This window comes from Colias eurytheme, chromosome 1 (assembly GCF_061535395.1).
Source record: "Colias eurytheme isolate Ceu_HAF_F1 chromosome 1, ilColEury1 Martin Lab GWU primary, whole genome shotgun sequence".
Taxonomy (NCBI): Eukaryota; Metazoa; Arthropoda; class Insecta; order Lepidoptera; family Pieridae; genus Colias; species Colias eurytheme.
The window spans coordinates 4,313,438-4,327,424 of record NC_142980.1 but is presented as its reverse complement, the minus strand read 5'-3'; the positions used below and the strand labels follow the sequence as shown (position 1 = coordinate 4,327,424).

Here is a 13,987-nt window from a genome sequence, read left to right as displayed (position 1 = left end):
TTTATCAAAGACTTTACATTTTGATCGCGTTGTCTCTGCAACCGTTCGTTAGAGGAACATAACTATTAACTTTACTATAAAATTAAAAAGAATTTAAAAATACGAACCGAAATAACTTTAAAGTAAAACGATTCCTCATTTCCTGCATTTTCAATTCGTCCGTAAACCGTTTGTAAATATACGACACGCTACAAATTAAATTCTTGAACAGTATTGAGCTTAAAATAATATTACACCAAAAATTCCACACAATATCTTACCTTGTGCCTTGGCTCTAATCAATACACATAAATATAGACGTTTAAGATCAAAGAGGACATTTTAGTCAAAATTAAATTTCACCGGGACTCAGATAAATTGTGTCATTAAGAAAAAAAGGCAGGGGCAAAAATGCTTTCACATTTGCCCTTTAATGTTTTAATATTGTCATAATCTTTTCTGAAGCTCGTTTGGAGAGCGTCGAGTAGTTAAGGGAATTGTGGTATATTGGTTTATAAATTCGCTTTTTTGTACACATAATTTGTAATTATTTTGTAATGAATGAAAAATATTGTTAACAGAATTCTTCATGAAAATAATAAATTTCGGATAAAAAATGAATCAGATTATTTCATTTGTATTTAGAACTAGCTTTCCGCCCGCGGCATCGCCCGCGCAGTTTAAGAAAAACCCGCAAAGTAAAAGGAAGGAAAAGGAAATCCCGTTCTCGTGGGATTTCCGGGATAAAACGAATCCTATGTCCTTTCTGGGGTATCAAAATATCTCTATATCAAATTACATGCAAATTGGTTCAGTAGTTAAGGCGTGATTGAGTAACAGACAGACAGACAGAGTTACTTTCCCATTTATAATATTAGTATGGATTAAGTACGGATTATCCATCATTGAAATTTATATTATTTACTTTTAAAGTGAAACTTTTATTACTTTACATAATTCGTTTCGCGTTTAAATATATAAACGTCTTCCAAAATACGCCTAATCAAGTATATTGTGTAATGTGGAAGACATCTTCAATTTTTTATTGTAATATTCTGGACGATCTCAGCCTAGCTTCATTTATAATTGTTCCAAAACCGCTCACAAAGAGCTTCTCTCTCCGACCAATGCCACCAGCTTTCCAAATATAATATTAAAATACCCTCAAATTGTTACATCTATGGTATTAAAACATTCTAAAATGACACAGTAGGAATCTAGAAGTGTGAATTAATATGATGTAGATTTTAGAAGTAAAAAATCTTGCAATGTTTCGTAAATTTTAAATCTTACTCAAAACATTATAATCGTCTTTTTGTATTTGACTACAATCGATTTGAATTAACTATTGCTCAAAAAGATATCTATCGATATCTATCACTTTAATAAGCTATTTGTAAAATACTCTTTCTGTACGGAGGTACAGAAAGAACATCATATAAAAGTGAAGTGAAGTGAAGTACCAAGTCCCTAAGTGGGGTAAGGGTCAAATGCATAATGCACCTGTTTCACTGATCGATTTTCTTTAGGGACAAGTAGGTGATCAGCCTTCTGTGTCCTACCAGACCAAGACATTTTTTTTCTTCGTCTCCACCGGGAATCGAACCGAGGACCCCACGGTGCTACGCTCACCACGACTTGGTACAGTGGTTGACGAACCACTGTACCAAGGAGGCGGTCAAGAACATCATATACCTACTTATAATTATTTGGAAAACGTATAATTAAACTGAATTTACTACGTGTTGTAAATCAGCCATGCATCAGGCTTCAGCTTATTGTAATTAAGTAACTTGTAATTGACGTAAATTTGTTAATCGCTCTTTTGCATTTATCACACGTTTAATAAAAGCAGTGGGTTTATCTGAGTAATTAAATTTACATTATTATATTATGCTGTTATATTTCTGGTAGAGACGGTCAGATTCTGAGCTTTAACATTCCATAAATATGTAATTCTATCTCGCATTAACTATAATTTAAAACGCTCTTAACAATTTCCTGTTTTTTGGGATGGGATATTTATACAATCTCCCACTTAAGTATTTTATTCGATCCAAGAATGCGAGCCATAGCCATATTGCGATCTATTGCAACAACAATAATTCCACACACATAAAATCTTACTCAAACATTAAAACACAAATTCTCTTCGATAAAACAAAAGCGAAATTCTCGCGTAATTATACGTAGTTGCCAATCAAAATAATTCAGCGAAACGTACATTATATGCCAATAAAACCAACATAAATATAAAGACAAATGCACATAAATTGTGTTCACCGCAAATTAGTTTGCTTTACTATACTCCGAAACCGCTAGTACACTAAACTTAAACATGGGAGACATGACTTTGCTATGCAAGCGGGAAAAGCAATGAATGCCTAATTAATTTCTAGATACTTGATAGTTTAACAATGCAAATCAATGTACAGTGCCACAAACTTATCTGACCCGGTGGCAAAAACTGGAACTACGTGCCGCCATTTTGAAATGTCACATTTTCACAGACTTTTCATACGGAATATTTTGTTTATATAAAAGAAAGCGACATCAGTGACACTGTCACCGGGTCAGATAAGTTTGTGGCACTATAGCATCTATTCTGTCGTTCAATCGTTTTAATAAATATTATGTCTATTAACACCAAACGTTGTCAATATATTACATATTTTGTTTATTATCCCATTGACCACCGAGCGGCCCGATCGGGCCGCGACACAATAGATTTTCTATTGTGTCTGTGATTCAGGGACTGAGGGATTATTTTGTAAAACTGTAAATTTTTTGTAAAATCTACTTATACGATACGCTCAGTTTAAATCAAGAAGGGTAAAAATAAAAAAAATATTTACATTTACACAGGAAGGTTTCTAATTTTGTCAGCGACCGTTTTAATTCAAAACTAATAAAAGTTCTGATATTTTTAATCAGTTATTACAGAACGCAGTTGTTACCCAAAGCATAATCTTAAGAACTTCCTGCAAATTCCTCAGATATTAAGTTTAGAAATATCATCACGTGCGTAGAACTAATTGTGCCCTTCAAGTAACATACTCTACTCGTTACACCTGAGAACTAACAGTTGTTGTTGGTTTTCTAAATTCATAATTATTTAATCAAAAGATATACCGTGAGAGGCGAAGTACAGAAAAGAATTGAGTTTAAAACTACACTGCAACAACAGTCAATTAGACTGAAAAATAAGATGTCACCAGAAAGATTAAATGCCTTGAGTATTAGATACATAACGTGAGAATGTGTAATATTTTTATATTTCTTCCACTACATATAATAAAAATTGAAATTTCCATTTATAAATATTAAAAAAAGCATGTGCCAAACACGCAGTCCAATATCAAAACCGTGCCATTTATGTCGTTTTTTATTTATTGATTTTCTATTTCAAAGCTTTTTCCAAATAGCACAATATTTTCAAATTTATATTTGATCCATTGTTTAACAAGAATTTGATTTATCAAACCTATTGACAAAATAAATATAAAACATGACCAACGAGCGAAATGTCCACTCCTTCTTTTATTTTTGTATTTAAACTATTTTAAAAGTTGAATTCAAACCAAATACGAAGTTTCCGCTTTGTATAGATTTCCGTTTATTTGAACCTAGTTGAGTGCTCATCAGCGGCCATATTGCAAACGCTATAATCAAAAGCAAACACTATATTTGGTAAATTGATTCGTTTGAATGTATATCATTTTTTAGAAACCCTTTGCACAGCTGATTATATGCATAGCCAAAAATATATTATACTAGCCTTCCACCCGCGGCATTGCGTTTTCAAAGAAAAACCCGCATAGTTCCCATTCCCGTAGGATTTCCGGGATAAAACCTATCCTATGTGTTAATCCAAGTTACCCTCTTTATGGGTGCTAAATTTCATTCATTTTAATCGGTTCAGTAGTATTTGTGTGAAAGTGTAAGAAACATTAATACATACACATACACATACATCCATCCTCACAAACAACTTTCTCATTTATAATACTATATTAGTAGGATAGGATAGGATAGGATTATAAAATTATGTAGAAACTGTCAATTTAAATAAAAATAACATCGGCTGCTCCGAAGTAACAATACCGCCGTAAAAGCTGCCGCTATTAAAATAACATTTTTAATAATAGCCCTCTAAAATTTTCATAAAAGAAAAGAATAATTATTTGCAATTCCCACGTTTATGGAGTAATATTTTGTTCAAACTAAGACATTTTTTATCTTGAAAATTTCCTAAAATTCCCGAAGAGAGCACTCGGTTGATGACAATACATTTTTCGCGTTACTTGAGCTATTGCCTTGAGAGCATTGACGGGACTGTATTTGCATAACTTAAATATTATTGCAGTCAAAAACGACGATCAATAGAATGTTTTTATTATTGTGTAGTAACATAACATTTATTTTTAAGTACGGAAAAGTATTGCAACATAGACTATTTAAAGAAAATAATGAAAGAAATGTTTTATCTGTGGTCTTTTTTTTCTTTTTTAATATCTGTGGTAAATCATTGATAGCGTTCCACAGACAGCGCGTTTTTTTTAAATTCAATGCAATTATCAGTATATTTTCAGCTAAAAATTAAAAATCTTTTTTTTTTCAATCTTCATAATATGTATATACCTATCATAATATTTTGTAGTTACACCAACACCACGTGTTATTTATTAAATTAATCGTAAGTAATGCTTATTAATAATAAAATTTTCATGTGACGTCACATTCTGAAGTTAAATTGGGACGTGAAGTTTGTATGGTTTTTATAAATTAAATCTGCTGCGGAAAGATCGAAGAAATAAGATAATATTTTATTAAGAATATAATGTTTTTTCCGCCCGTAATTCAAAAGTTTTGATCGGAGTGAACTTCATAAACATCACAAGCAAACTTTTTAGATTTCCATAATATCTGCATCTTATTAAGTATTTTAATTCAAATTTAATTTTTTCGTAAAACTAATTACGTTGAGGCTGGCACTTTCTTTATATAAAACTTATTTTATAATAAAGTAAATAATAATAATAATATTACACCTTCTTACGTTGTATTTTGACTATCTAAAATTAATTATGTATATCTATAGGTTTTTATTTCATGTAATTGTAAATGTGAAATTCTTTTTTTCATTTATGTGTTAACATATTTATAATATCTATGTATCTATGCTCTATCACAACAATTATATCACAGAATATTTTTAGTACATTTTCATTTTCAAACAAAAATATAAAAAATAGCGCAATTTTTAAATAAAAATAGCAATTAAATGATGCTCTAGCAATTGAAACAGAAAGCGGTATTTTTTAAATTTAAATTATATGTATGCCAATGCTTATTTATTCCTGCTAAAAACCTGGATTAGTGTTGTTGAAATTATCACTCGACATTATACGACGTTTGGAGCATGTCCAAAGCCTATTTTGGCGGAAGAGTATCGTTGTATGCCTATCATGGAAAACAGTATTATCAGAATTATATTTTACATCTATTAGACTGCCAGCGGCTGTCCCACTTGATTATAAACTAAAATTGTTGATTACAAACATTTTGACAGTCGATAATACATTCAAATCTTCGTCAATGTCCGTATTTACTGCTTCACTGATCTTCTATTTTCTGGACTTAATATCCTATGGATATACTAAAGATTATATTGAATAGTTTCAGTGTATTTCAACTGATTTCAGATTAGCTGTTTAAGCGCGATTGACATGCTAACATCCGACGATATCCAGAGACTATCACATCCCTGTATCAGTGTATTAGAAACTATCGACAAGCAGCATGAATATTTCAATCTCAAACGTAAAATGATATCCCATTTTAATCCTCGTATTCGCCCTAAATGACGTTGTTTGACAAGGCTGCGTTTACAGAGTTGCGCACATTTTAACATGATAAACACCGAAATGTACACATCCGTATAAACATCATAAATTTCCCCTAATAATTACTGAAATACCACAATGATTTTCGCGCTATTAATTAGTGGAAAATACGTTTATCTTAATGAGTTTAACGTTAGTATACGGTGAATGTGCGAATTGTTTCAATGTTGTATCTTTACAATTCCTTTATATGTCGTATAATTTCCAGAATAAAGCGCGTCTTACATGGTGAAGATAGTACCATAATATTTTATCTTAAGATACTGTTATATTTTATATTACGGTATCTTAACGCATCCGGTATCAGCGTTCGGACCATCATTTTTCTTTTTGTCATTGCGTACTATGATAATGAACCACAAAATTTCGCGTCATTTGTAACAGGATGGCGGTTCTACAGGGGTCTTAGTACGCAATGACAAAAATAAAAATGATGGTCCGAACGCTGATACCGGATGCGTTAAGATACTGTAATATAAAATATAACAGTATCTTAAGATAAAATATTATAGTATCTTCACCGTGTGTGACGCGCTTAAGGGTAGTAAGGGTAGAAGTCTTGGGTATTTTTAAATTATTATCAGTGGTCATGTTTTTGTAAAATTTTCTGGTTGCGAACAAACACACGTGATCATGTTTCATACAAATTGTAAATATCTTATCTAAGATTTGCTCTATCTCCTCTGTGTATGTTAACATTCACCGGTGTGTGTCCGATTAAAGTATGAATAATTAATTAAATACAGTTTCTGATTTACACCAGCCACTTTGGTGATTGTCGACAAAAATCGTTACGTCTTAACATAAACTTACCTATATATTCGGATATGCACAGTAACATATATTTAAACATCACTTGCTGATTATCATGATTTCTAAAAACCTCCATATGTGTTTGATAAAGTATTTTACTAGAAGTTTTATTAACTTAGCCAGTATAAATAAGTTGCGTTTTCTATTTTGCTCTACATAAATTTTCCTCTAAAACAATAGGGATTATTTCATAGAAGATATTAAAATGTTATTACAATTCTTCTTCCTACGCAGAAAATTGCAGCTAATATACAATGTTTTATGTTAAAAATAAACAATGAAGAGGCGGCTATTACACTTTTTATTTTCTTGCGCTTAGGATGCAATAACAGGCATTTATTAATTTTCTTGTCTAGCCTTTAGTTTACTTATGTTACAAGTAAACAAAATCTGTTATTGAATTGATTTGAATTCAATTGAGAGGTATTGATGATGTGTCAAAAGTACCCATTCTTTATTCTTATCCAGTTTCTTTAATAATTAGGAAATAACGCTCGAAAATTCATCCAAAACTATCTTTCATTATCTAGTTGTATTGCCGTGAAACCTTAAAAAATATACAAATATAGAAAACGTTATACCTACGTTATAATATTATCTATCAAAATAAACGAATATACCTACCCTTAAAAACTACAAAAACCTGTTAGAACTACTATGCTCAATTACTTACACCAATTACTATGCTCAATTAAATTCAACAGAAGAATGTCGGTTCCATCATACTACACCAATAAAATAAGTCACAGAAATAATTAAAAGTCCCCCAGTATTGTCCGAACTTGATTGCAGTATAAAATTAAGCAATACGTACGTCGGTATTTCATTCAAGAACATACACATTTTTGTTGAATTCCTACTAAGTTGTCTAATAACACTAGCATTGGAGTTCTTCATTACTCGCTATCGTGACTGGAATTTTTCATCTGTATGTCGTACGGAGTTAGCCGTAAATTAATCTTCTACTTTCGTTTTGTGACCGCTGATAACTTTCTAGAGGGTGGCTTATTTCAAAGTATTTCCAATACAGCCAGTTTTCTATAGTATTTTATACTTTGTCCTTATGATGATGTATTTCGTCAATAGTTATTGTAACAAATGGGGCATTTTTATTTTGTTTAAATTAATTAAATTTTGTGACAAACGACGCAAAATTTGAGCATTCTCAATATCGAATCAATTTGAGTACAAATAGAAATAATTACCACTTAAAACCAAAATAAAAGAAGTTCTTTTTAAACACGTGGGAAACCTAAAGCGAAAAACGCTGACTCAACTCTCCTATTATCTTTTATTTAAGTAAATTTATAATTTATTTTTTAAATGGGAAAATGTAATATTTAAAAATTAAATTTTCCCATTAAAAAAATAAATAGTCCCTTTGTTCCCATAAACAGAAATACTATATCATAAACTAAATTTCTTTTCTGTATACAGGTGTTATCTTCGATATCAGGCACAGACTACGCGGTGAGCCTCCGTCCCGACTACCACCGAGCGATCATGGATACAATCCGACATTACGGCTGGTCCAACATCATTTACATCTATGACTCGCATGATGGTAAGTGCTTTTTTATTTTGACGTGACAACGCCTTATAATTCGATAGAAAAAACATGACTCATGCGGCGTTACCTCGCTCGTGAGGCGTTCCATGTAAGGCTTGAAGTGCAAGCGAGAGCGCGGAACGAGCGACAAAGAAGCACAATCGGACGTTGTCACGTTCAACTATCGTCAGTAAACCGACTTTACAGACAACCAATTTTTTTATTTTAATATAGGTTTAGAGATGAATTGTAAATAAAGAGAAAGATGGAAGGAAGCTAAAGATATTTTACTTGAGTGACTTATATTTGTGTTTTCTATGCATATTTGGAATTCTATTTTAAACGGCTTCTAGAGAGTTCTTCAGGTTAATTCGAAAACCGTAGATAAAATAATATAGGTTTGAACTTTGCATAACATAGAATTATGAAAATTTGTTCACTGAACAGTACTTACAGGTGAAAACATAATTATTTACGCATTGAAGATTTTACCTCAATATAAACTTTATCAAATATTTGCAAATTAAACATAAATAATGAACATCCTAATTAACATGTTTAATTATAATTTATGATTGATTAAGAAATCCCTTTCAGTTATCAAATGGAATTCTACAAACAGCCAATAATGTTATCCCCAGTTTAACATACATTGAACATTGCAATCAATAGTTACCGTTGTCTGTCTAAATAATCGAATTAGTTACGATTACAGATTAGATGTATCGCTATTATTTAATCCCCTCCGGGAATTTGCATTTCGAATTAAATAGCTTGATTAATGTAAGCAATGCATTTAATATGACATTAATTTTAAAAGTGAAGTCCCGTGTCCCCTGGTGGGGTAAGGGGCAGATGCATTATGCATACATCTGTTTCACTGGTCTATTTTTCTTTAGGATCAGCTTTCTGTGTCCTGCTAGACCGAGACAATTTTTTTTCTTCGCCTCCACTTGGAATCGAACCCAGGAGCCCTCGATACTACGCTCACGCTGTGTACCTCTCTATCTACCACTGTACCTCTGTACCTCTGTACCACTGTACCTCTCTATCTAAGGAAGGGGTCAAATTGAAATTTAAAAGTCATTCCTAAATACAGTGTCAATCAAACTGATATTAATGGAGAAAAGTTTTTGAAGAAAGATTGATGTTGTGTATGGATCATTAACCCAAGTACTGTTGTTGTGGTTGTTACTGTGTTTATCAAAATGTTTCTGAAAACACATTTTATATACGATAGCTATGTTGAAAACATTTGTAAGGAGATATATAAACGAAAGACCGCTCTACCGATGACGCGATTAAGTCCTATTCATAAAGTACAAAATCTTTTCGGTGTACAGTGTAATGTACGGTTTAAATAAACAGAGTTACTTGATGAAAAATTCTTGAAGCATTGATCGAAGTTATTCACAAAAGATTATAAATATATTTCTTATCTCATCTTATAACGTCAACACAACTTAGCTTATTCAATAAAATTTAAAACGTTATTGAGTCTTCAGATACCCTTGAAATGAAACATTGAGAGCAAACATGTAAATTGTATAATGTAGATGTTTTCAAGATTGTTAAAGTATTGCATAGCTGATATGAACAGAGATAATATTCTGTACAAACATCCTGCATCTTATCGAGAATATCGCAAATATGCATTGTTCAAAACCACGTAAGCCGTTTAGCGATATCAACGATTTAGTTATATAAAAAATGAAATATACGGATCCCACGATATATTTATTAAGACCTGCGTCTCTTGGTTTCATCCGCGTAAGTGAGTTTAATTTTCCTAATCCTAACTCCGAACGTAGCCTAAGTGACTCCTTATTTTACCAGCTATCTGTTAGTAAGAGTCCCATCAAAATCGGTACAGCCGTTCCAGAGATTATCCAGAACAAACAGACAGACAGTACCTTGTACACATCCATATGAATTTATAAACGGTTATTCTAATATTACAAACAGTCCCATTTTATTATTGGTATAGATAACAAGTAGGTACCTTAATTGTCAATTAGCTTGTACGCGGCGCTCTAATTAGGGTATATGCATTTTATATGTACTCTAATGCGATGTGCATATCCCCATACTGTGTGCGATATTTTAGAAACATTATCAAGCACTAATGGGATGCTAGTTTCAAACAATGACATACCGACTTAGCTGTAATATGTTTACAGGATTGTACATCGTGAGGTAATAGAGAAACGAGTCTTTAGCACAGAATACTTAATAGTAGCTAATGGCTTAGCTATCACTCTGTCATTGCATTCCGATTAAAAGCACTATAACTATGTCTAAATATATACTAGCGTTTTTTTAAATTGCGTTTGTCTTGAGAACTGTCGTAAATCTATCCACGATAGTACTTACCACTCTGTCTAAGAGTGTGTTTTTTCTTCCACGATTAAAATAAGTAGATTAGTAAAATATACGTAGTACAGATATTGATCTGTCTTACATTCCAGGTAATGTAATTGTTCTTTTTCTCTATACTCTTTATTCATATGACATTTCGAGTTCAAGGATAACATAGCATTGAGGACGTGACTAGTGTTTGAAAAGGAAACAAAAATAGAACAATATTTATCACAAGTACTGCAACAATGTAACAACAATGCAATTGCAAAGCATTGTTGTACTATAGGTTCGTAAAATGTTTAATATATTGTTTTCATTCATGTATATAAGGCTTGTTTGATGCTCATAGCATTCCAATTTTAACTTGGTCAATACTGAAACCAAATAAATACCAAACGAAAATTAATTGCACCAATCCCTTTGACATAACATTTGTCATACCACCAAATTATGGATCTGGATTATTATCCGTTCTAATTGAATGTGCCACATGTATTTACGAGTTTCCTGTAACATTCGCACGTTGCAATTTGTGAGGGGAACACGCGGCACGGTGATATGTTTTATACATCACACGCTCCACTTAAGTCGCGTATCGAACGAGATGAAATATTTTCACCGTCTCGATTCACTGGGACGTGTCAATATATATTTTGCTGACCTATCGTAAATCAGCTACATTGCCAATTTATGTTTTCATGCCCTTGGATTTAATGTCGTCTCGATTTCATGTTTCAATATTCACTGTTTCAAATTACGGGACACATGTGCAATATTAGACAAAACCCACGCTGGCTTACAAAAGTCGTAACTACAATTTCATATGCGTAGACGTCTCGGAGAATAAAAGTTAGACGACTAGAAACAGTTTAAAGAATCGTGTCGTCATGAATTTTAGTTTATGTCTATTGTAGCTCAAATTACATGTTCTTTTGTAATATAGTTAAGTTATGTTTAAACGTACAAGATCTTAATCTTGTTCGTCTCAATCTATATATTTTTTTAACCTGGAAAAAATCCAAACATTTAGCTGGTTAAATTATGATATACAACTGAATAAAGCCTTTCTGTACACAGTTCATACAAATTAAACTTGAATGATGCCTATCTATCCTGTTGAAGTTTTAATTTAGTCCACGTTTATTAACTGCGTAAAATCGTATGCAAAATTGATCAACTATAAAACTTTTGCACGTGTTAAAAGTGAGACTAGAACTAATTATTTAGCCATATCTAAACGTTTTTGTTTGCGTACATATTATACGAACTATGAATTAACTTTTAAAAGGTAGTCTGGATTGCAATTTTTGCTTTATTTGTAGTCATTAACATGGATTGCACTTTTTAAAAGTGTTCTTGCGAAGTTCCGTTTCTTTATAGATGAAGAATAAATAAGTCTTTCGTAGTTAAAACTTTTTCTATAATTTGTGCTATTTAGAAAATAAACAAATTCAATGAATGTGTTCATGTGTGTGTGTGTACTGTGTGTGTGTTTATTTTGTGTACCTATAGAGTTGTTCTATCTTACAATTGTTGTTTCACATTTTGAAAGAAAGTAGGAGCAATAATAACTCAATAAAAAAATAGTTCAATATATAAAATACATAATATGTATTAGACAAATAAAAATGAAAACAACTGTAAACGTTATCAGATATTGAATAACATAATTTCATTTCACGTAGGACAATAAACAATAATTCGTCCAAGAAATTTTACGGTCAAATTTACTAGCAGCATAAAGCATGGGCTTCTATTTGTTGAAAGAACGATGTCTCCATATTTTTCAACAAATATATATCAGTGACACAATGTCTAAAAGTTAAACTATTATAGCGTATTTAAAGTCTGTTTGTCTAGTAAATTATCCAGACTGGTCTCAAATAACGCCTTTAATTTCTAAATAAACGCTCAAACCCAGGAAATACTAAAAGATATTAAATGCGGTTATTGTAAGCCATTAGATACAAAATGTTTTACGAAAGACTTTTAACGGGAATCTTGTTACGGTTGCGGAGTAAATTTCGTTTATGTCACAATCAGAGAATCACATACTATTGAAGAGCATTTTGTGAACACTACAGCTCGTTTACATATAAACGTTCTTTGTTCTCTATTGTGTGTTTGTAGAAAGGATTTTTGGTTTGTGAAATGTATATGAAGATTTTATGGAATGTTAATTCCTAATAAACTCTTCTACTCCTACTTCTCTTAAAATAATTTACAATTTTGTTATTTGCAATAAGTGAAATAGATTTGTGCAAATATAATCGATTTATACATTTAATTAATCGATTATTTATTTACTAATTGAAGCGCAGTCTTACGACTTTTTAACTTTCTTTATTAGATAATTTTTATTATAAAGATAATTACTATGTCTTTAATTTTGAAATGTACATCGATAATAAAACGGAGTTTCATTTCGAACTAACTGATTTTATATAGACTATAGAGATTACTAAAAACATTTTATAAATATTTGTTGTAACTACAACATTCGGCATACTTATATTTATGCCCTAAAGCAGAAAACAGTTATTAGTATTACAGTCGTTACACGTTACTAGAAGAGTGACGTGAATAAAAATGAAGAAAGTATAAAAATAAGTGCGTCAAAACATTTGGAAATAATGATGTAATTAATATACTTTTTATGTTCGAAACCGAGGGTCACCTGTAACGAAGTGTGTTGAAAACAAAATGAAAGAAAGATTTTGCCATCTATACTAATATTATAAATGCGAAAGTAACTCTGTCTGTCTGTCTGTCACTCAATCACGCCTAAACTACTGAACCAATTTGCATGAAATTTGGTATGGAGATATTTTGAGACCCGAGAAAGGACATAGGCTACCTTTTATTGCGAACATACTAATATTATAAATGCGAAAGTAACTCTGTCTGTCTGTCTGTTACTCAATTACGCCTAAACTACTGAACCAATTTTCATGAAATTTGGTATGGAGATATTTTGAGACCCGAGAAAGGACATAGGCTACCTTTTATTGCGAAATATGTACCACGGTCCACTGGCGAAGCCGGGGCGGACCTCTAGTATTAAATATATTTGATAATAAAATAAACATCGTTAAAGCTTTTAAATTCTGTGTTTTTATGTTAATGCTATTTTGTATAGGTACCTATAGATTATGATAAATATCTAAGGATAAATATTTGATATAATTATTTAATATATACGCTCGTAGATATTTATCATTCGATTATAACTTTGATTTGTATATTCAGTTCGTGGTTAATTACTAAATGAATGTGACCAAAAATCTAATCGATTCATAAATAATATATCCATCGATTAATCTGCTAAAATTATTTATTTATATATATTTATATTAAATTATACTAAGAAATTATATAT

General features: G+C 31.4%; 1 protein-coding gene across 1 annotated transcript in view; it reads left to right on the top strand.

Annotated features, from left to right (window-relative positions):
• Positions 1–13,987, top strand: part of LOC149910973 (glutamate receptor 1-like) — a 147,556-nt gene that overhangs the window by 90,845 nt on the left and 42,724 nt on the right. The window contains exon 5 of the mRNA XM_090101549.1: positions 8,136–8,262. Within this exon, the coding sequence (XP_089957675.1) occupies positions 8,136–8,262 (127 nt within the window). The remainder of the gene's footprint in view (positions 1–8,135; positions 8,263–13,987) is intronic.